At 41.2% G+C, this 21,956-nt stretch overlaps 2 protein-coding genes across 3 annotated transcripts in view; both read right to left on the reverse strand.

Annotated features, from left to right (window-relative positions):
* Window positions 1-4,701: 4,701 nt before the first annotated feature.
* On the reverse strand, window positions 4,702-14,401 carry TCF24 (transcription factor 24). Its single transcript, XM_004011719.6, has 2 exons — window positions 14,015-14,401; window positions 4,702-6,685 (listed from the first exon to the last, which is right to left on the reverse strand). Exons 1-2 carry the CDS (start codon window positions 14,399-14,401, stop codon window positions 6,572-6,574), a joined length of 501 nt encoding a protein of 166 aa, XP_004011768.3. The 3' UTR covers window positions 4,702-6,571.
* A 2,531-nt stretch (window positions 14,402-16,932) lies between these two features.
* PPP1R42 (protein phosphatase 1 regulatory subunit 42) overlaps window positions 16,933-21,956 on the reverse strand; it is a 45,566-nt gene continuing 40,542 nt past the window's right edge. For both annotated transcript variants that reach the window (XM_042254276.2, XM_012183801.5), the window contains one exon: window positions 16,933-17,254. In XM_042254276.2, the coding sequence (XP_042110210.1) occupies window positions 17,241-17,254 (14 nt within the window). In that variant the 3' untranslated portion in view covers window positions 16,933-17,240. The remainder of the gene's footprint in view (window positions 17,255-21,956) is intronic.

Genomic DNA, 21,956 nt, shown 5'->3' on the forward strand with positions numbered 1-21,956 from the left:
AGTCAAAATTACCGAGCCTTTCTTTTGTGGCTTCTTGGTTTTTATTTATTTATTTAAAAATGTATTTCTTTATTTTTGGCTGTGCTGTGTCTTTGTTGCTGCACTTCGGCTTTCTCTAGTTGCAGAAAGCAGGAGTTCCTCTCTAGTTGTGGTTCGCGGCTTCTCATTGCAGTGGCTTCTCTAGTGGCTCACAGGCTCTAGAGCGCTTGGCCTTCGGTAGTTGTGGCACGTGGGCTTACTTGCTCCACAGGATGTAGGATCTTCCCAGATCAGGGATCGCATCCACGTCTCCTGCACTGGCAAGTGCTTTCTTTGCCACTGGACTACTAGGGAAGTCCAGCTTCTTGGGTTTTTGAGTCACGCTTCACCTTATCATCTTTAACCCTTTTTTTAACCTCTAACCAGCCAGAAATGACAAACCTGACTTGTTTTGAGCTGCTTACGTGTACTTTCTTAGCTATTGCTGTGCTGTGATTAGTCACTCAGTCATGTCCGACTGTTCGTGATCCCATGGACTGCAGCCGGCTAGGCACCTCTGTCCTTGGGATTCTCCAGGCAAGAATACTGGAGTGGATTGCCATGCCCTCCTCCAGGGCATCTTCCCAACTCAGGGATTGAACCCAGGTCTCCCGCATTGTGGGCAGATTTACTGTCTGAGCCACCAGGGAAGCCAAAGAATACTGGAGTGAGTAGCCTATCCCTTCTCCAGGGGATTTTCCCAACCCAGGGATCAAACCGGGGTCTCCTGCATTGCAGACAGATTCTTTACCAGCTGAGCTACTAGGGAAGCCCTTCTTAGCTATTATTTCACATCAACTGTGAGCTGAGGTGAAGAGGAGAAAAGGCAAGTGTTTGTTGAGGGCAAACACTAAGCCTGGTGCTTATTGCAGTGATGGATTGATCTTAGCTGGAAGTCAGGTTCATTTCAAGGCAGTCTCTGCTGTACGTCCCAGAACATCACACCTGTGGCCTGACTGAACATGGCTGGAACAGGCCTCCTCCTTCTGAGAAGAGGATCTGGAAATAGCTTCCTGCTTCTCACCTCTCTTCCCTCTCTTGACTCTCCTGTCTCTGCCATTGTTGTTGTTATTCAGTTGCAAAATTGTGCCTGAGTCTTTGTGACTTCATTGACTGTAGCACATCCCTGCTGTTGAACCCCACTTTTTTCACTTGCTATTATTGCCCAGTTTCAAGAGGGCTCTGGTCTAGGGCCTTACTGTCAGCAAGAGGTGCAGGTGAGCTACACATAGTAAGGACAGTTTTGCATGGGCCTTTAAAAAATATAAACTTAAACATTTTGACATGCATGACATACATAGATAAGTATGTAAAGCATTTAGGTGCCTTATAATAGCACACATTTAAAGGTTGTAAATTAAGTGACTTCAGAACTTATTTGAAAATAAGAATGTTTAAAATCAGTCCTTATTTAGACCTCACATTGTTTTAAAAGGCCCCCAGTTTTTAATGGCCATAAAAACAGAGACAAGTGATTTAAGTTCATCCCCAGACCTCCCCATGGACATACTTCTTGGTCCTGAGAGGGCAGGAATGCATGCGTTTCTTCAGTAACATTCATGTGTACAGGAAATGACTATTGACATAATCTTTAAGCCTAATAGTTAAGATTATTCTTCAGTTTATAATTTAAAAGCTTCTGACAGCTATGTGCCGTGGTGTAATTTATAATGAAAGTCTGACTGATTGAGGTATATTTCACTGAACTGGCTTCTCTTATGAGTTGAAACTAAGGCTTGTGTAAACATAGGAAGGGAAGCTTTTCCCGGGCTTATGTAGTTGGGCAAGAATATTTAATGTCCCTCATTCCCAACTGTGCTACAGTACCATCTGTGCTGTACTCAAAGTTTATAGAAAGCAAATCTACAGGATTTAAGGGGCATTTATTTTTTTCAATAAAATAGCCACATATAAGACCGCCATCTACTAGTGTGCAGCAAAATAAAAGTACAGTTTTTTGAGATATACAATTTTGTAGTATTCCCTTCGGAGAAGGCAATGGGAACCCACTCCAGTACTCTTGCCTGGAAAATCCCATGGATGGAGGAGCCTGGTAGGCTGCAGTCCATGGGGTCGCTAAGAGTCAGACATGACTGAGCGACTTCACTTTCACTTTTCACTTGCATGCATTGGAGAAGGAAATGGCAACCTACTCCAGTGTTCTAGCCTGGAAAATTCCAGGGACGGAGGAGCCTGGTGGGCTGCCGTCTATGGGGTCGCACAAAGTCAGACACAACTGAAGCAACTTAGCAGCAGCAGCAGTACTCCTTTAGTGCTTCTTTAGGAGTCAGATTTTGTACATTTTCCATTTATTTGGCTTTACTCTTTTTTATTGATTTAGGGTTGGAAATCTTTGTAATATTGTTCTATATTTTTAATGACACATACACCATTATTTAAAAAATTTATTTTCCCATTTCCTTCTCCAGAGGATCTTCCTGACCCAGGGATCGAACCTGCTGCTGCTGCTGCTAAGTCGCTTCAGTCGTGTCTGACTCTTAGCAACCCCATGGACGGCAGCCTACCAGGCTCCTCCTTCTATGGGATTTTCCAGGCAAGAGTACCGGAGTGGGTTGCCATTGCTTTCTCCGGGGTCGAACCTGAGTCTCCTGCATTGGCAGGTGAATTCTTTACTGCTGAGCTATTAGGGAAGTTCCAGCTTTTGTATATTTTTGGTTATAAGAAAAACAAAACTTAAAAATCAAAAATGTGTACCATGGAGAAAGACAGCGATAGTATACTATTAGTTGTAAGTTATCTGGAAAGCTAGGTATCATATTATCCAGCAATGATTAAGAAAAAAAAGAAGGAACTTGTCATCAGATTAAGACAATCTGCAGTGCCAGAAGAGTCAAAGTTTATAAATTTTCAAATAAAATACATGATTGATATAATTTGTAATACCCTATACAGAGCTAGGAAAGAGCATTTAGGTTAAACTGCCCTCTAAGGTATCTAATATATGAATTTGGATCAGAAGCAATCTGTTTGACTTATCATTTCTTCTCCCTGACAGCTAAGAATATAGTTTTATATACAGCCAGCATGCAAAGTGTCTTAAAAGATGCCAAATACAATTCATGTGTTGATTTCTAATGGAATTATGTTAGCCATGGTGGAGATGTTTGGTCTGGATTGGATTATTTCCTCAGAATGGCACTATTGATACACCAAGACTAAAGAAAAAGATTAAATACTGCTGGAAAATATATATAGAATTACCTCTATAACCCACTCCCCTTGCCCCCCCCCCCAAACAAACACAAAAACCTAAACCAAAAAAAGAGATCTCACTAGAGCTTGAAAGCTTTCTTTTTGATAATAACTGGCTAGCTGCCTTCATGAATATAAAATGAGACCCTTTGGAAAAAGGAAAAATTATTGAATAATTTAACCTAAAAAGCAATTTCAACTAATACTGTGCATTTCAGCGAGGACAACTAGCATTTATTTTCTTTTCTTACAGCTTTTTCTTACTTTAAATAAATTCTCCATGAGTAGATAAGAAAATTACTGTTTAGGATATCAATAACTCTGCAGATTGAAGTAGGTGGATCAAAAAAGCCTTATCAAAACATAAACACAGTTTTAAAAAATATTTATTTTTATTTACTTGACTACATTGTATCTTAGTTATGGCATGTGGGATCTAGTTCCCCCAACCAGGGGTCAAACCCAGGTCCTCTGCTTTGGGAGCATGGAGTCCTGGACACTGGACCACCAGGGAAGTCCCTAAAACCAGTATTTTCTATCAGCAAATAATGTGTGAAACAGATACTTTCACCTTCACTCTATTCTAAACAACCACTTCCACTGTGAGACCTTTACTTTTCCACTTCATTCCTTTTCATTATTAAGTTTATTTTTTAAAACAGGTATGTATATACTTTTTAATGTAGCTTTACTGATGTATAATTGACACACAAACTGCACTGTAAGCATTTTTATAAACAGAAAAAGAAGCAGTAAATATTTTAAAGGTCTATTAGAACTGGTTATGCTTCTAAAAAGGTATTTCCTTATCCACCCAAATTATCACTACAGAGGAATCGTAAATATATGACTATTACTGAGAGAGGTGAGTACACTGAAAACAGTTAAGGGAGGATTTCCCTTGCAGATTATGGGATAATATGGTGATCCAGTATACCCTCTTCCCCTCCATATTACATACTCCACTAAAGATAGCATGGTGAAGAAGCTAATACCAAGTAGGTGTCTATCTTCTAGAAAGATTTCCAAGTGTTGCCATAGGTATTTGTTAAATAACTGCAGAGACAGATATAACAGACTAAACTACTTTTCAAATTGGTCCTTTATTTTATTTTAGGAATATCCTTTATCTTGACCATGCACCATTAATTAAACAGCATGCTTCTTTTAAACTTTGAGTGAAAATATGCAATTTCACCTCAAGTTTTCCAACCTACGAAACGCTGTTACCATATTTAGCAATTTAATAAAATGTTATAAAGCTTATGAGAGAACTATAGTTCTTTGGCATTAAAACATTTGTAACTGGACAAGAAGAAATAAAAAATAATACTGTTAAGACAATGACTAATAATTTAGAAGGAGGATTTAAGAAAAGTCTGATAATTTAACAAAAATCATAATTATTCCCCAACTAAATGCTTTAAACATGGCATTTTTTCCCTGAAATTCTTGCTATCACATTTAGTGTTTTCAGTTCAGTCCCAGGTAAGTTTAAAGAAGTTCTGGTTCCATTCCTTAAAAGATTATTTTTAGTACTTTTTTATTCTAATAATTTATAGTAATGAATGGCTGAATCCATCTCATTTTATTTTGTATTCCTTTCAATGGCATATGAATGGGTAAGTATACTCACAAATACTTAAATATACAAACATTTTTGCTACATAGTAATATGCAGACATTTTTTATTATATGCCTTTTCTTTTTAAAGACATGCTTTGGTCACATTAAAACCAGTATATTCACATTAAAATAAAAGTTACAAACTATCAGACATGAGCCAAGACATGATCATCCTCAAATAAACTTTGCCTTCAAATAGTCTTTTAGTTCATTTTACTGCCAAAAGCTGGAGTTAAATGGAGGAGGAAATGAAATGGTGGTTCAGCTGCTATATTAATTCAACCAAGGCCATTCATACACATTTCTATTTAATAATCTTGGACCAAACCTAGCAACTTTAAAATTGTGGGTTATCAAGAAATGAATGACCTTTACACACCTGGACAGTGAAATAGTAAAGAGTGAGGAGAAAAATAAGAAAGGGAGATAAAAGGGAATCTAAATCAGCAAAGATGACAAAAGAGACTAATACTTTTTTAAACAAGTGTCTCTACTACACCCTGTTGTTTTGAGATTCGCTGTGTTCCCTGATAAATATCTCCACTTCTCAGCTAGGACCATCAAGCTCCTGCCAGAAACCACTGGTTCAGGCAGGCAAAAGAGCTGCTCCCTGGGTACTTTGTGTGCAGGGTAGTGGGAGAGACCCAGAGCAGAGGGCTTTTCCCGCTTGTGGGTCCAAATTGGAGCATCCTGTATCTCAGGATGGTCACTCTGTGTCCTTAGACCTCTTCAAGGTACAGATCAGCCCCAGAAGTCCCAAGTCAGAAAGGACTTCTCCTGTTCCATAAGGGTCGGGTAGGTTCACTGTGAACAGCAGCTGACAAGGGGAGAAGGAACCTGGCCAAGGTTGTGACTGTGAAGGTCAAGGGGTTCACTGGAGGCCCCCAACAGGCCTGAACATGCCACTCTCTCTAGGGGCTACAGCTAAACCTGTTTACCTGGTCCAGGACCTGAGAGTAGGGTGGATATAGAGTGACTGGGGGCAGGAAGAGGGGCAAACCCTGCTACCCAGCGACAACCATCTGCTGTTCACACAGGGTTGCAGGGACGCCCAGTGCCTTCCATAATTTTGGAAACATAGTAAGATATTTAATAATCCTCTAGGAAGGTGGCCAAGACTTGTCCTAGGAAGCAAACCATTTCTAATATTCCAAACAAGTTTTCTAAGCGGGAAAAACAGTTATAGAAGTTACTGTGTCACCATATAGCTCAATAGTCTTCACATATATTCAGCTAAAACTGAGTAAATGATCTAGCACTTCCAGCTGGAATGGCTTCTTAGACCAATTTTAAGCACAGGCTGGTTTTCACAAAAATGAAATACTGGTGTTTTACAAACCCAGTTTTTATTTTTTTAAACCAGGAAGACGGTATAGATGAGCTTGTGATAGAAACACTACAGAAAACATATGTATTCTTTGGCTATGTACACAATTCTTTGTTGTCCTATGGGTTTTTTTTTTCCCCATTAGTTTCTCCTGCAATTTATAGGAATGACTCTCTCACACTGAATGGACAAGCTGTGTATTTTTACATTCGACTGAGGATTTCATTCCACATTTACTTAGATTAGATAAATTAGAATATGCAACTATGGATTCACGTGAAAACTTTCAGAAATAATGCTTGTTATGTCTGATGTAATAAATATAGTTATTTCATATCAGTTAAAAACAACAACATGACTTTCTACCAGCTTCCATCAGGGGAGAGCCTAAGGCTGAGAGTCTGTTGGAATATTGTCATGATTTGTTTTTTCTCCAGAGACAGGATGCTTCAGAAACTGACCAGTAGCACCAATGTACAATCTTGATCGCATGGGCCATTTCTGAAAAAGAATATTTAAATAATAATCCAAAAGTTAGTATCTATGACAGACAGTGTACAATAAGAATATTGAAAATTCCTAATGCTTCAATGCAAATGCAATACTATGTAGCTAGTAACAACTGTGATTATGAAGTCTAAGTGATGACAAAAAAAATGTTTATTAATGCTAACAGCAAAATTAAAAATATACCCAGACTCTGATTATAATGCATGCATGTGGGCCAGAACTGCAAAAAATTATGAAGAATAAGTATATCTAGATGTAGGAAAATTTATCTATCTACAATATTTTAACTTTAAACTCAACCTAAAACAAAATCCCTGGCTTTAAAAACGTTTTAAAAAGTTATATGTGGTATTACACATCAACATTTGACAAAGGGTTACAATGAAAAGTGACTAATTCAACTACCTAAACATTTTATCCTGCTAAAAGCAACATCCGGAAGTTGCAAATATTAGAATGTTCGGGGTTACACAGCTAGAACATCTAGATTAAACGTCTGCTTGTACTGGCATCACACGCTCTAACCTTCAGTCATCGTCACATTTCTATTCTGATTGTGACTTTTCTAAATTCACCTTTAAAATGGCCAGCCTTTCAAATAATATAATTAATTTCCAAACAGGACGATGATGAAAAAATACACTACAGGTAATACTTTCAGGATGGACTTTTTTTTTCTTAGAGGGGAGGGTCATATAATTTTGGTTTAAGGTCCTTGGAATACTAATCAGAGAAACACCGCTTTTTTTTTTTTTTAATACAAAGATAAGTCTTTAGACTAAAGTGCAGTTCTTTGAGGTCAGCAGTGGGGTCCCACACTCTCCAGAGAGTAAACACTGGTGCGAGTGGCAGGCTACTTTCACCAGTGAATGTTCATGGGCAGACTGCTGGTTACACAGCACCATGAAATGTTCTTTTTTTAAAAAACTTCAGATTAATATATTTATTTGGCTCTGCCAGGCTTCAGTTGTGGCACACAGGATCTTCAATTTTTGTTGCAGCATACAGGAGTTGCGGCATGCAGAATCTTTAGTTGTGATACGTGGGATCTAGTTCCCTGACCAAGGGTCAAACCTGGGCCTCCTGCATTGGGAGCACAGAGTCTTAGCCACTGGACCACCAGTGGAAAGGGTGGTCCTTGGAATGTTCTTAAATGCCTGGAAGATAAACCATGGTGCTCAAACAGAGGTACAGTTATTAACAATTCAAAGTCCATAAGAGGACTTCCCTGGTGGTACAGTGGTTAAGAATCTGCCTGCTAATGCAAGGAACATAGGTTCCCTGATCCAGGAAGATTCCACATGCTGTAGGGCAGCTGAGCCCATGCTTTAGAGCCCGTGCTCCACAAGAGGAACCACTGCAATGAAAAGCCCGACCAGAGAGTAATCCCCATCCGCCACAACCAGAGAAAGCCCATGCATAGCAATGAAGACCCAATACAGCCAGCAAATAAATGAATGAATAAATAAGTTTTTAAAAAGTTCATAAGAGCTCTGGCTTTTCAACACAAGTTGCACATTAGGATCACATGGGAGCTTTAAAAAAAAAACCCAAAAACTAATGGCCAAATCACACTCCAGACCAATTAAATCAGACTGGACCTTTTCAGAAAAGTATAAGGTAGAGCCAATTCTTATCTGAAATAATATAAGCCTGCCTTATAAGCCTTCCAAATACAGGGACTGTCACCTCAACTGGGATTCCAGATGTAAAATGTAGCATAAGGAATAATAAGTAAGCATATGAGTTTTATGCCTCCAGATGTGATAACTGAACTTGCTCCAATGTGGTTTAGATCATTTCAGAGTCCTAAAGTCAGATTATTCTGCTCAAAATCTAGCAGAACTTCAACACAGATTAAATACAACATCTGTGTTACTTGGAATTTAAAATGTTCCACTCCTATATAATCTTCCTATAAACAAACTTGTATTTTATATTCAATACAGTAATAAGACTGATTGTTATTTATTTTTGCAAATCCATTTCAGGTTTTGTTTTAAATCATAGAAGTGCATTCGTGTATGCTCTGGATGTATCATATCGGTCCTGTTCCTGGGATTCCCTTGACCAGTAGGGAACGTGAAGTGTTTTAGAAATTTGCCTGGGATTTTTTGATATGTCTGAATTTGGCATTGTTAGACCAGAGTTAAGACCTGCATTATACTGAAGAATCCAGTGTCATGGTATTATGGAGTGAACATTTGTGTTCCCCCAAAACTTACTTGTTAATGCTCTAACCCCGAGTGTGATGATAATTTGGAGAGGTAATTATGGTTAGATGAGGTCATGAGGGTGGGTGCCTCATGATAGGATTAGTGGCCTTTTAAGAAGTAGAGCTCCCCTTCTTTGAGAAAGAGTGAAGTTGGCCAAATGCAAGACAGGAAGAGAGCTCTTGCTAGGAAGTGAGTTGGCCAACACCATGATCTTGAATTTTCCAGCCTCCTGAACTGTGAGAAAATAAATTTCTGTTGTTTCATCTACCCATCTATGGTATTTTATTTTCACAGTCTGAGCTGACTACCACATCCAGCAAATAGTACAGGGCACAGATCATCAATTTGAAGTGCAGATTTTCAGGCATAGCATAAACAAGTGCTTTCCTTTATTTTTAAAAAACTTAATTAATTTGGATATGCCAGATCTTAGTTGCAGCATGTGGGATTGTCAAACTTTGTTGAGGCATGCAAGATCTTTACTTGCAGCATGCAGGGTCTTTTAGTTGTGGAAGGTGTTCACCTTAGTTGCAGTATGTGGGGATCTGGTTCCTTGACCAGGGATCAATCCCTGGCCCTTTGTACTGGGAGCATGCAGTATTGGCCACTGGACCACCAGGGAAGTCCCTAAATCACACTTTTCAATCTTTTACACTACCGCCACATTTTCATGAGTATAAAAATTTCACGCTCAAACCTCAAATATAATTTGAGAATTCTATACTTGAGAATATAGATAATAGATGTAGATAATAATAATTTGAGAATGTGAATTAAAACACATCAAAAAATAAATAAAAGTATTACTGAATGCTCCCTGTTAGTTCTATGTATTGCCTGGGTTTCACTGTATTGAGAATCACTCTAAAGCATGCAACCAAGAGTAGACCAATGAAGGCATCTGCTCTACAGCCTTGCTAGTAGGTAAGTGGCCTTCCCAGGTGGCCCAGAGGTAAAGAATCTGGGTAAAGAATTGTCTTGTCAATGCAAGACATGAGGGTTTGATCCCTGGGTAGGGAAGATCCCCTAGAGCAGGAAATGGCACCCCACTCCAGTATTCTTGCCTGGAAAATTCCAGGGACAGAGGAGCCTGGTGAGCTACAGTCAGTGGGGCTGCCAAGAGTCAGACACCACTGAGTAACTGAGCACACACACTACATAAGTAATTTATATGTAATTTATGAAACAAACCTAAAAATGTTTATGTGGATTTTTGCCTGATATTTCATGGACTTAGTAAAGTTCCCTTTTTAATAACTTTGTGTCCCTCGATTTTCAAAAAGGCTACTAAATTTTTTTTTAATGAATTTAATGTAGACACACAAATAGTTTTAGGAGTCAGAAATAAACATATAAATAAAATATTGGTTAGGTTGCATGGCAGCATCATGCCAAAAAAACCAGGTGACTGATTTACATTTCACTTCTCAATGGTCTGTTTTAGCATTGTGTAGATTAACACAGTCCTGACTTTCTACTTTACCTAAGAAGGCATATTTAAAATTATGTAGTTTCTTAGCTTAGAACAATCTAATGCACTCATACAATTAACCAGAACTAAACCGGAAACAAAAGACTTTAAAAATATATATTCTTGATTTTTGGAGTTAAATGATTCCAAAATAACAAACAAAGTAAAATTTATTTTTTAAAATTACTGTTTATCTGTGTTATCAACAATGATTCTCCAGGGGTAATGCAATTAATAAGGCCAACTGCGCTTTTCTTACAATGTAAGTATCTGAAATACAGCCCTGTTCTCTTGGAGTTCTGCTCTTTCGGATGCTGGTGCTGATCAGAACTGTTCACATCCTGAACGCATATAAAGTGTTGTTTTAGCCTATCCTCCAGGATCCCAGTCTCTTAAACCTTCCAGTTTCATTTGAGGTATTCTCTTTTTTTTAAGATTCTCAGGAGAGCTTCTTTTTTTAAAATTTATTTGGCTGCGCTGGGTCTTAGTTTTGGCATGCAGGTTCTTACGTTATTCAGGATCTGGTACCCTGACCAGGGATGGAACCCCGGCCCCCTGCATTGGAAGGCACAGAATCTTAACAACTGGACCAATGGGCAAGTCCCTTGGGGTACTCTTACTATAAATTCCCAACAATGCTAACAATGCCAAATCTCTAATACTGATAATAAGATGATTATTTTGATGATTCAAAATTATGGCCTTGAAATATTTGTTAATGGATCTTTGATCATCAAAGTAAGGCCCAGTAATACTACGTTGTAAGACAGAAAAATAGTCATTTTGGAACACCCTTTAACTAAAGGTTACAGTACCTTTTGTAGATTAAAAAGTACAAATAATCAGAATATTTCTTTGGCATTAGATTAATCAACAACAGACTTAATATTTAAGCATTTTGGTAATATTTGTAAAATCAAGTGTCACAAACTGTTTCAGTTATGTACACAGAATCTCTTTCCTCTGCATCGCCACAGCACGGGGTTATAGTCTCTTATGGCACATACAGTGTTCTCTCTTAAAAGTGTTATTGTTCAGTCGCTAAGTCCAGTCTGACTCTTCTGCGATTCCATGGACTATAGCCCACCAGGCTTCTCTGTCCATGGGATTCTCCAGGCAAGAATACTGGAGTGGGTTGCCACTTCCTCCGCAAGGGGATCTTCCCAATGTGGGGAATGAACCTGCGCATCTCCTGCATTGGCAGGCAGATTCTTTACCGCTTAGCCACTGGGGAAGCGGAGGGCAATGGCAACCCAGTCCAGTACTCTTGCCTGGAAAATCCCATGGACGGATGAGCCTGGTAGGCTGCAGTCCATGGGGTCGCTGAGAGTCAGACACGACTGAGTGACTCCACTTTCACTTTCATGTATTGGAGAAGGAAACGGCAAGGAATCCTAGGGACAGGGGAGCCTGGTGGGCCGCAGTCTATGGGGTCGCACAGAGTCGGACACGACCGTAGCGACTTAGCAGTAGCAGCAGCAGCAGCAGCAGCACTGGGGAAGCCTGTATCTTATAATACTGTTACTGTATTTCTGTCTTTCTCTCCATTATATGTTCATTTAGGGCAAGGATTGAGTCTTACCCTTAATTGTATTCACTCTCTTAACAACAGTGCTTTGCACATAGCAGGCACTCAGTAAATAATTTTAAAATAGACTAGTAATTTGTTCAACCACCATCAATTTCAGTTTTTAATATTTATTTTTATTTATGTGCCCAGGTCTTAGTTGTGGCATCTGGGATCTCTGATCTTTCTTGCCAGCATGCAGGATCTTTAGCTATGGCATGTGGGTCTAGTTCCCTGACCAGGAATAGAATCCTGGCATCCATGCATTGAGAGCACAGAGGCTTAGCCACTGGACTACCAGGGAAGTCCCTCAATTTTGTTTTAAGAGGTAATCTTTGGCCGTCTTTCATTATCCCTATAATTGTCTCTTAAAATCAAATAATTGATTCAGAGGACAAATGAGATATAATTTTTCTTTAAAGAGTTATAAGACTACAAAAACATTTGGTATGGGAATTAGGGCAAAAAGAAACTCTTGTTAAGCTTATTGTTACATGAAATTTATGGTTTTAGCATTCATGAAAATTATGGTTTTAACGTTACTCATTCAAAAAAGCACTGCAAGAAACAAAAGTGCAAAACAACGGGATTTCTCATATGATTTCTCTCTCCCACAAAGAGGCATTTAATAGATGCCTTTTGTATTAAGCCCACTTAATGTTGAAATAAACTTTGTTAGAGTATAATGTCAAGTCAAAAGAAATCTAATATAAATGATACATTTGAATAGCAATCTGAGGTACCTAATATTAATCTAATATTGATAGATTAATAACATCTAATGGTTATATACAAAACCCCTTAATTAGTAATGAATAAGTTTCCAGCTGAGGTTATATAACACATGAATGGAATGGAATAGGCTATCATAATTATGAATAAATAATACTTCAAATATTTATACTTAATATTTGAACTAGTTTGAATATCATCATGTTGATTACATTTGCAAAGTAAATTTTGTTAAAGCTTACCACAGAATTTTAAGTTCAGTCAATATTAGAGGATGTATTTTACCCTCATTTCAATAATGATTATTCAATAATTTACTGAACACTGATATACTTAAGGCAAAGTCTTAATTTTATATTTGTGTGTGTGAAAATGCTTCAGAATAGTAGAATAAAATTTTGAATATTTAGTTTTAGAAAATATAGGGAAGGTGATTCATTTTGAACAGAAAGCCTGATTGATGTAATATTTAAAAACAATTAGATCTAGGAGAAAAGGATGATGAGTCTAAATATTGCAATATAGGTAATAAATCATAACGATATAAACCATATTAAACAAAACCCCGACCAATTTTGTATATTACTACCTACATGTAATGTAAAAAATATTATACAAGAGGAACTCTCTTGGCTAATTTTGTTCATTAAAGAATTTGAATATAGTATTTAATCCGAACACAAATACATGCCAATTTATTGTGAAAATTACATAAACTCATGGTAGTTTTTCGAACATTTCTAACATTCTTGGTAGTTGCCTAGTCTATGATAGTTAACATTAAAATGGACTGAAAATTTACCATAGGGGGATGCAGAACGGTCTTATTTTACAGAAAAATTTCAACATTGGTTTCCTAGGGTGAGTTAGCAACAGATAATTCCATCACCCTATTTAATTCGTGAAACTTTAACAAAAATTGACAAAAATCACAAGGGGAAACATAATTATGTAAATTTAAAACCCTCAAAGGCTCTGGTAACTAAAAATTATCAGGATGTGCAACCAAGCACCCCACCAGGCACCCCCGACAAATTTCTCATCTAGTAAAGGTATTCTGTAGGTTCCATCATCCTATAGGGGGCATTGAGACTCCCCCTACCCAAGCCACCCCAGGTTTAAGCCACTACCTGCAAACAGTTAAGGAGTAACCTAGTGCAGTGGGGACCTCCCTGCCGGTGACTTGGCAGGCGAAGATCGCTCTTCGGGTCTGTCCCCTGTCTCACCAGGAAGGAGCGGTGAGAGCTCGCTGGTATCTGCCCAAGCAGTGTCAGACTCGGCAGGTCATGGTGGCTTGCTCCCGGGCCCGGCTCCTCAGTGCCCTGCCCGCCTACCTTGACCGGGTGTAGGTAACCATCCCCGCGAAGGGCGCCCAGTCCTGGGTCCGCCGGCGCCGCGTCGTCCTGCAGGCTGCGGGTGAGGTGCGCAATATAGGTGGTGGCCAGCAGCAACACGTCCAGCTTGGACAGCTTTGTGTCCGGCGGCACCGACGGCAGCGTGCGCTGCAGCTCCAGGAAGGCGTGCCGCAGAGTCTGCACGCGGCTGCGCTCCCGCGCAGCGTTCGCGGCCGCCGGCCGCCCGCCTCCCGAGCGCGCGCCGCCGCCTGGGCCCGAGGGTCCCGGCCCGGTCCGTCCGGGGCTCAAGTCTCGGGCTGCGGCTACCGGGGGCGCGAGCTCGCTGCTGGAGATCAGGGGGCTGCCTGCGGGGCCGCCGCGGTCCATAGCGGCTTCCCTGCAAAGGATCGAAGGCGCGGTGAGGCCGGGGCGCTGGTCAAGCTTAGTCCGGATGGGAGCGCAGCCCTCTCGCTCCCGCTGCGCGCCCTGCCCCACCATCCGATGTGGCTCCGGGCCATCTCAGAGTCGAGCGCCTTCTGATTGGGGCACTTTTGCCTCCCGGCGTCTGGGGAGAGTTGAGGGGCCTGAGGATTCCTAGAATGGTTAGAAGGCTCAGGCGGGCCCCGGTACCAAACAGCCTTGTGTGCTGTGCTTAGTCGCTCAGTCGTGTCCGACTCTTTGCGACCCCATGGACTGTAGACAACCAGGTTCCTCTGTCCATGGGATTCTCCAGGCAAGAATACTGGAGTGGGTTGCCATTTCCTTCTCCAGGGAAATCTTGTTGACTCAGGAATCGAACCCAAGTCTCCGCATTGCAGGCGTATTCTTTACCGTCTGAGCCACCAGGGAAGCCCAACCGCCTTACTTTCCACCAACAATTTAGTCAAGAAGGCTACGATACTGGGGGAAGGAAGATTTCAGGTTCAGAACTTGTTCGCGCGTCTGGATTATTAACCTGCCCATCCCGCGGGAAAGATGGAGGGGGTCAACTCGTAGACCACGCCGCGGCCCGCGGTGCCCGCGCCGGCCGCCCTCGCACTATGCGTACGGAGGCTCGGGGTCCCCAGGGGCGACAGCAGGAGCCCGGGGCGGTTTCTGCCAGAGTGAGGGACCTGTGGCGTCACCTCAGACTAAGGCACCCGCCACCCGTCCAAGTCCGGGAACTGCGCGGCAGGGGTCGGACCCGGGTCCTCACCTTTCCTGGAGGGGCTGTGCGGGGTTCGGCTCTGCTGCGCGGGAAGAGAAGCGTCTAGCCCGGTCTGCGTGGCCTGGACCGCGCCGGTCACTCCATCTTCGTCCAGCGGATCGGGTGCGCCTTTTATGCGGGCTCCTCCGAGGCGAAGACTGCTTGTGGGCCAAGCTAGGCGCTAGGATCACCGCGGCAGGACCCGCCGACGTCCTCTGGCACCTGTGGTGCTGGGCTGTGGGGCTGCGTGCTCCCGGAGCCTCTCTGCTTCGGGAGACTCATTAATCAAACCGTCCGGCGGGGCGGGGCCATAGGGGCGGGGCGTCTTTCTGGCCACGCCCCCGCGTTCAGGTTCTCCCCCAGGTCGGGCCCCGAGCGCGGTACGTCAAGCGCTCCGGTGGGGCCGGAGTCGCGGCTTGGGCTCTAAGGACCCCAGCGCCGCCTCGCGAGTTACATTGTCTCGCCGTGAACCTTCCGCTTCGGGCTCTAGCTGAGCCCCGGGCGCCTTCCAGACCCGCGCCGGGCCGAGGCGTGAAGGTGGCCGTTCTGTGGAACGCGCCTTAACTTTCGGTGAGAAGTGTGGCGTGTGCCTCCGCGACGCGCTCACCGTTTGCTGCAGCACAAGGTCAACGTCTCCTGCCGTCTTGACCGCTTGAAGCGTAGTCCCGCCGCCTCGGGACTCCGCGACCAGTGTATTGAGCCGCCCGGAGGTAAACTGCACTGAGTTCGAGCGTGCGCACGGTCTGTGGTACTTTTAGTTTCCCCAGTCGCAATCGCTTCTTCCCGAGGTCGGCGCCTCCATCGTCCCATCCCCCCGGGCCCCCCCTTTGTTTCCGTAGTTGGAACGGATTTGGGAGTTTCCCTGTGGGGAGCTCGCCCGAGGTGTTGTACCCTCGTGGCTCCTGGGGAGCGGGGATGGCGGCCGCGTCCAGGCTCCTTGAGAAAAGGGGGCGCTGCCCGGGAAAGCCCGGGCCCTGGGCGCCCCCGACCTGGTGTGGCTTCCGCTCGTTTGCAACCATCGCCTTCACAAGTGAAGTTTGAGCAGGCGCCCAATATTTCCCAGCAATGTGATTAATGCATCCTTGAAAACAATTCTTGCGTTAATCTTCTTTGGGGGTCGAGACAGAATATCGAATTTAAAGTATCCTTAATGAAACCGTTCTTGTACATGTGACATAATTTCATCCTTTACCATATATTTAAAAATTGGAGCTGCCAACAAGTGCAGGGCTTTCCTGGTAAAGAATCCACCTGTCAATCCCACCAGTTTGATCCTTGGGTCAGGAAGATACCTTGGAAGAAATGGCAACCCACTCTAGTATATTTGCCTGGAGAATCCCCTTGGCCAGAAGAGCCTGGCAGGCTATAGTCCTTGGGGTCGCAAAAGAGTCAAACACGACTTAGCGACTAAACAACAAACCTAGTACATAGTAATGGTGGCACTTACAGACTCGATGGACGTGAGTCTGAGTGAACTCTGGGAGATGGTGATGGACAGGGAGGCCTGGCATGCTGCGATTCATGGGGTCGCAAAGAGTCGAACACCACTGAGCGACTGAACTGAACTGAACTGAACTTCATTTGTGTATAAAGTTCCACACACTTTATTAGTAACTCAGAGTAACCCTCAGGTTCTCATCTCAATTCCCATTCGATAAATATAGTCAGATTTACACTTTAAGATAAAGAAGCACACCAAAATACCGTGAGTTCAGAAAACGATTACTGTTGATGAATGAGAAAGCACATCTTTATTTTCCCAGAAAATTGTTTGTAATGAGGAATAAAGCAATTGTAAAGGACTGTTTCAGATTTTATAAAGAAGCAAATCAAACAGGAATTGCAAAGGTTTTCTTATATAATGAGAGACTGTAAAGCCACAAACCACAAAAGATGATGTTGCTTAGTGCTATAAAAGTAAAGAATGAAACGTTTCAGATCACTTGAGGTTGAATTTACTGTTTTACAAATTTACTTTCAAATTATGAAGAAGGTGAGGTTCACGTGCATCATTTTTTGTCAGCAAGCTTTCCGATGCCTTCAAAGAAAGAGTTCTGTATTGACAAAAAGAAAAAAAAAACAGCATTTAAATTATTTCAAAACTGAAAGTTATCTAAAACAGGTAGGAATCGTATATAATCTGGGACACATTAACAACAGTGAAGGCTAATGATTAGATACTAAACTGTGGATCTTCTCAGGCTTTAAAGAAAGCAGAAACAAAGATTGTGCCTCTGAGGCAGGGAATATTATGGAAAATTTGTGAGTTGGGAGAGGTGTGGAAATAACAATATTGGAGTGAAGGTAGGGGCCAGGACTAGGGTAGGCAAATTAGGTGCTCAGGGCTCCTTATATTTTGCACCCTGGCATCTCATAAGCCTCCTCTTAGCCTAGACTGCTAGAGTCTTCTGGTCCTCTAGGAGTTGGGGCGAATGTGCATGTGCGGCACAGGGCAGGCACTTCACTGCTAATAATGACTGGCCAGTTGCCCGCTGAGTTGCCCAACAGGTTTGAAAGGACTGATGTAACAAGACCCGCCACCTCAGGCCACCCCCTTGTCTTGTCTGCTGCCACTCTAAGCAGCCTCTGAATCCTCTGATGACTCTAGTCCTAATTCCTACGAGACTCTAGTATTTGCAATTAAAGTTGAAATGGAGAATAAACATCTTCAAATTTTCAACATTATATAAATTAGTAACAGGTATCTTTTTAAGTGCTAAGTGTTTACAGAAAGCACTTTTATTTTCTCATTTAGTGTTTACAAAAACCCTTCGAGGACCTTATAGTTGAGAAAATAAAGCTAAGACAGTTGAAATAAGTTGTCCAAGGTCACACAGTTACTAAGTGGCAGAGACAGAATTCAGGCCAGGCAGACTAACCTTAACGCTTGTGCTTTTTACCATACTATTTTATTTACTATTTGTAGGGATCTTCATTATTTGCAAAACATTTTTTTTTTTGTATCTCTTATCTCAGTAAAGAGCATTAACTTGAATCCCTATTAACAATCCAAATACTATTTTCATTATACATCTTTCTTTGAAGTTCTTGCCTAATCTGGTTATAGAGTGCTATAGATTTTATTTCACTGAGTGTGATTAGGCCTTTAAAAAAGATATTTATTTATTTGGCTGCATCAGGTCTTAGATGTGGCATGCAGAATCCTTATTTGCAGCATGTGGACTCTTTAAGTTGCAGTGTGTGAGATCTAGTTCCTTGCCAGGGATCAAAGACTGCATTGGGAGTTTGGAGTCTTAGCCACTGGACCATCAGGGAAGTCCCAGTGTGATGTAGGTCTCAAAATCATACTTATCTTTTTAAAAAATATGTCACAGAGTTTGTTATCTTTATAATGTAAAATGATCACATATACCAATGAAGAAAATATATTGTTTTGTTATCTGTATACAGTTGGTGCTTTTTTCACCTTTCAGCTATTTCCTTCATTGTAAATTAAGGTATAATTTACAGACTTAAACAGTCCTTTGAGTATATAGTTCAGCCGTTTTGATAAAACATTTACAGTCATGTAACTACTACCACAATAAAGATATGCAACATTTCATTACCCCCTCAAAATTCCCTTGTATTGACCCTTTGTAGTCAACCCCAGGTCCTCAGCACCTACTCATATTTTCTGTCTGCAGTTTTGCCTTTGCCAGTAGGTCATGGAATCATACATTGTGTAGCCTTTTAAGTCTGGTGTCTTTCATTCGGCATAGTGCTTCTGAGGTCTGTGTCATTTCATATATTGCTAGCTCATTTCTTTTTAATGCCGAGTAGTATTCCATTGTATGGATGTACCACAGTTTGTTTATCCATTCCCTGCTGAGGGGCTTTTGTGTTGTTCCCAATTTTTGGTGATTCTTCGTAAGCCACTAAAAACATTAGGGTTCAGATTTTTGTGTGAGTATATGTTTTCATTTCACCTGGGGGAATACTTAGGAGTGGGACTGCTGAGTGTGTTGAGTGTGTGTTTAACTTTGTAAGAATATGTCTAACTTTTTTCCAAATTGGCTGAACTATTCTTTTTGCATCGCCACCAGTAGTGCATGACAGTTCTGGTGGCTCCATATCCTCGTTAGCATTACTTGATTTATTTTTTTCTTTTTACCCACTGTAATGGACATTTTTAAAGAAAAAATATTGACCCAATATTTACAACATTTTAAAAATCAGATAATTCCACAATCTAGATATCTTGCTTGCCAGATAATCTGATTTCCCAAGATCAACTTGCCTGTCTGGCTGTAGGGTTTTGGAGCCAAGTAGCTACAGTTGCCTTTAGTTGGACAGCATGCTCTCCAGTTTACCTCAGTCACATTCTCACCTGCTTCCCTTACTTATTTTATCTGTCTTTACTTTAGGGTGTTTTTGAGACCCCCCTGGCAGTGTAATGTTTTTGAGACCCCCCCTGGCAGTGTAATTAAGAACTTGACTTTTGGAGTCAGTGACCTGGATTCATGTCCCAGTTCTGTCTCCTGGCAATCCTGTGACGTTGGGCTCCTCTGACTGGGTTTCTCCAACACTCATTTTCCCTGTATATAAGTTGGGGCTGATAGTACTCTTATCTCAAAGGGTCCTACTGTGTTTTATAATTTGTTTGGGTAATGAAGACTAAGCTTTCAGAATAGACATTTTAAAATGGAAAATAACTAGAACAGTTCTTATAACTTACATAATTCTTGTTCATAGAGTAAGCCATTGACAGAGTTGAGACTAGACATCACAAAAGCTAGCTTAGACTGTTTTAAAAACAGTTTTGTTGCTCATTACTATTACTTTCTTTTTCCTTTTTTTTTTTTTTAGGGAGGTGAGAGTTCTCCTAATTTCAAAAGAGTTCTTTGAGAACTGCAAACCAAAATCTTAGCGTTATACCTATATTACTGATGCATACAGTTATTTTGCATATAAAAGTTGGTTAGGCTGAGGTTGGATTTAACCTGGCAAAATTAAAAGTAGTTAGAGTTTTACAAATGAGTTTATATAATATCATCCCAGAGTTTCATGACTAAAAGTATTATCTAAGTTTTAAAAAATTCTTCTTGAAGCACACAGGAGATCTGTTGTTACAACTGTTCAAACATAGCATAGCCTTCACAGTGGTAAAAGCAAATTATTTTGTACTGTTTTTAAAGATCACTTTTTAACTCAAAGAAACCCAATGCTTTCATTTCTAACTAAAGTTAGTAGGTATTTTATAAATAGTTAAATAACACACAGTGAACATTTCCTATGAATTATAGGTCCCAGGGATTCACATTCCTTAAAGGTGTCTGAACCTAAGGGCATTCTAACCCAGCTAGGAAGTTATTATTTTTACATTAACAGAAGGGATGGATTGACTCTATTGACATTGCTTGGGCTTGAAAGATAGTTAATCAAGTAACAGTTTGCTCTTTTCATTGTACCGTGCTGTGGGTACTGTATTCTCAGTGGATCTTATTTACAATGTACAAATGTATTTAATGCCTATTTTTAAATTACTAAGGCTCAAATACCTCCTAGCCAGCTTGAAAAGAGAGGAAACGTCTGTCAGAAAGTATTTACTGTGACAAACAGAGAAAGAGGCAATAATTTGCACATTTTTTGTTCCATACCACATACTATTTTTAATTGAACAGTGAAGGCATTTGTTCAGAATCGGCCTTTAAATAAAAAAATAGTGTTCAACTATAATCTTTAATTAAAGTGTACATTGATAGTATCAAGTTCAGTTTGGGGGTCAACAGCAACGTCAATGAGTCTGACTTTTTCCTCCCTGTAGGGAAGGCAGGCTTATGTAAATATACATGAGCACAGACGGCATGCATTTATAAAGAAGGTGGAAAACATTCCCCTGTCATTGGACAGATGTTGCTTCACTGTGTTCTACACAGGACACAGGCACTGCTCTCAGTGTGTAAACCTTACAGGAGTGTGGGGCTTATACTTCTAGAGTTTTGGAAGAAACCTCTAAAGCTCCTTTCCACCTCTGATCAGGCTCCCCACCTTGAATCTTAAATGTAGACTGTAGGGGACTCTCCTGCTGATACCAGCTCATTAACCCTCCTTCAAGTAATTAAGGGAGGGAGTTGGTTTAATCAACTTTTTAGAAACTAAAAATCTGTTCTTAAGAGCTGTGTATTTTAATACTTTACTGACCTTCTAACTTTATTCTCATTGTGTCATGGTGGTGGTGGTGGTGGTGTAATTGCTAAATTGTATCCTACTCTTGGGACTTCATGGACTGTCTCCTAGCCTTACACTAAATTAGTAAAATGTTAGCAAGAGGCACACTCTAATAGTCTATTATCAAGAGCTTAATGAAATTCCATAATAGGTTTGGTCACCTTTGATTGAAGGTGATATTAACATTTAATAAGACTTAAATTATTTGTGATAACCAAATCAATGTTTTGGCATGCCCTCAGTGAAAATGTGCCCTGAGGAGATAAAAAATACTTAAAAGAAAATGTTGGGGTTTCCCTGGTGGCTCAGGGGTAAAGAATCCACCTGCCAATGCAGGAGACATGGCTTTGATCCCTGATCCTGGAGGATCCCACCTGCCATGGAGCAACTAAGCCCGTGTGCCACAACTATTGAGCCTGTGCTGGAGAGCCTGGGAGCCATACCTCCTGAAGCCTGTGCACCCTAGAGCCTGTGCTCCACAACAAAGGAAGCCACCACAGTGAGAAGCCTGCACACTGCGACTAGAGAGTAGCCCCCATTCTCCTTAACTAGAGAAAAGTCCACACAGTGATGAAGACCCAGCAC

Source organism: Ovis aries, chromosome 9, assembly GCF_016772045.2.
Source record: "Ovis aries strain OAR_USU_Benz2616 breed Rambouillet chromosome 9, ARS-UI_Ramb_v3.0, whole genome shotgun sequence".
NCBI lineage: Eukaryota > Metazoa > Chordata > Mammalia > Artiodactyla > Bovidae > Ovis > Ovis aries.

Bases quoted from the DNA above. Each gene is read 5' to 3' on its own strand.
- TCF24 (XM_004011719.6), bottom strand. From the start codon at position 14,401: ATGGACCGCGGCGGCCCCGCAGGCAGCCCCCTGATCTCCAGCAGCGAG. The intron at 6,686-14,014 runs GTAGGCGGGCAG...ATTCTTTTTCAG, and splicing joins GTTACCTACACCCGGTCAAG to AAATGGCCCATGCGATCAAG.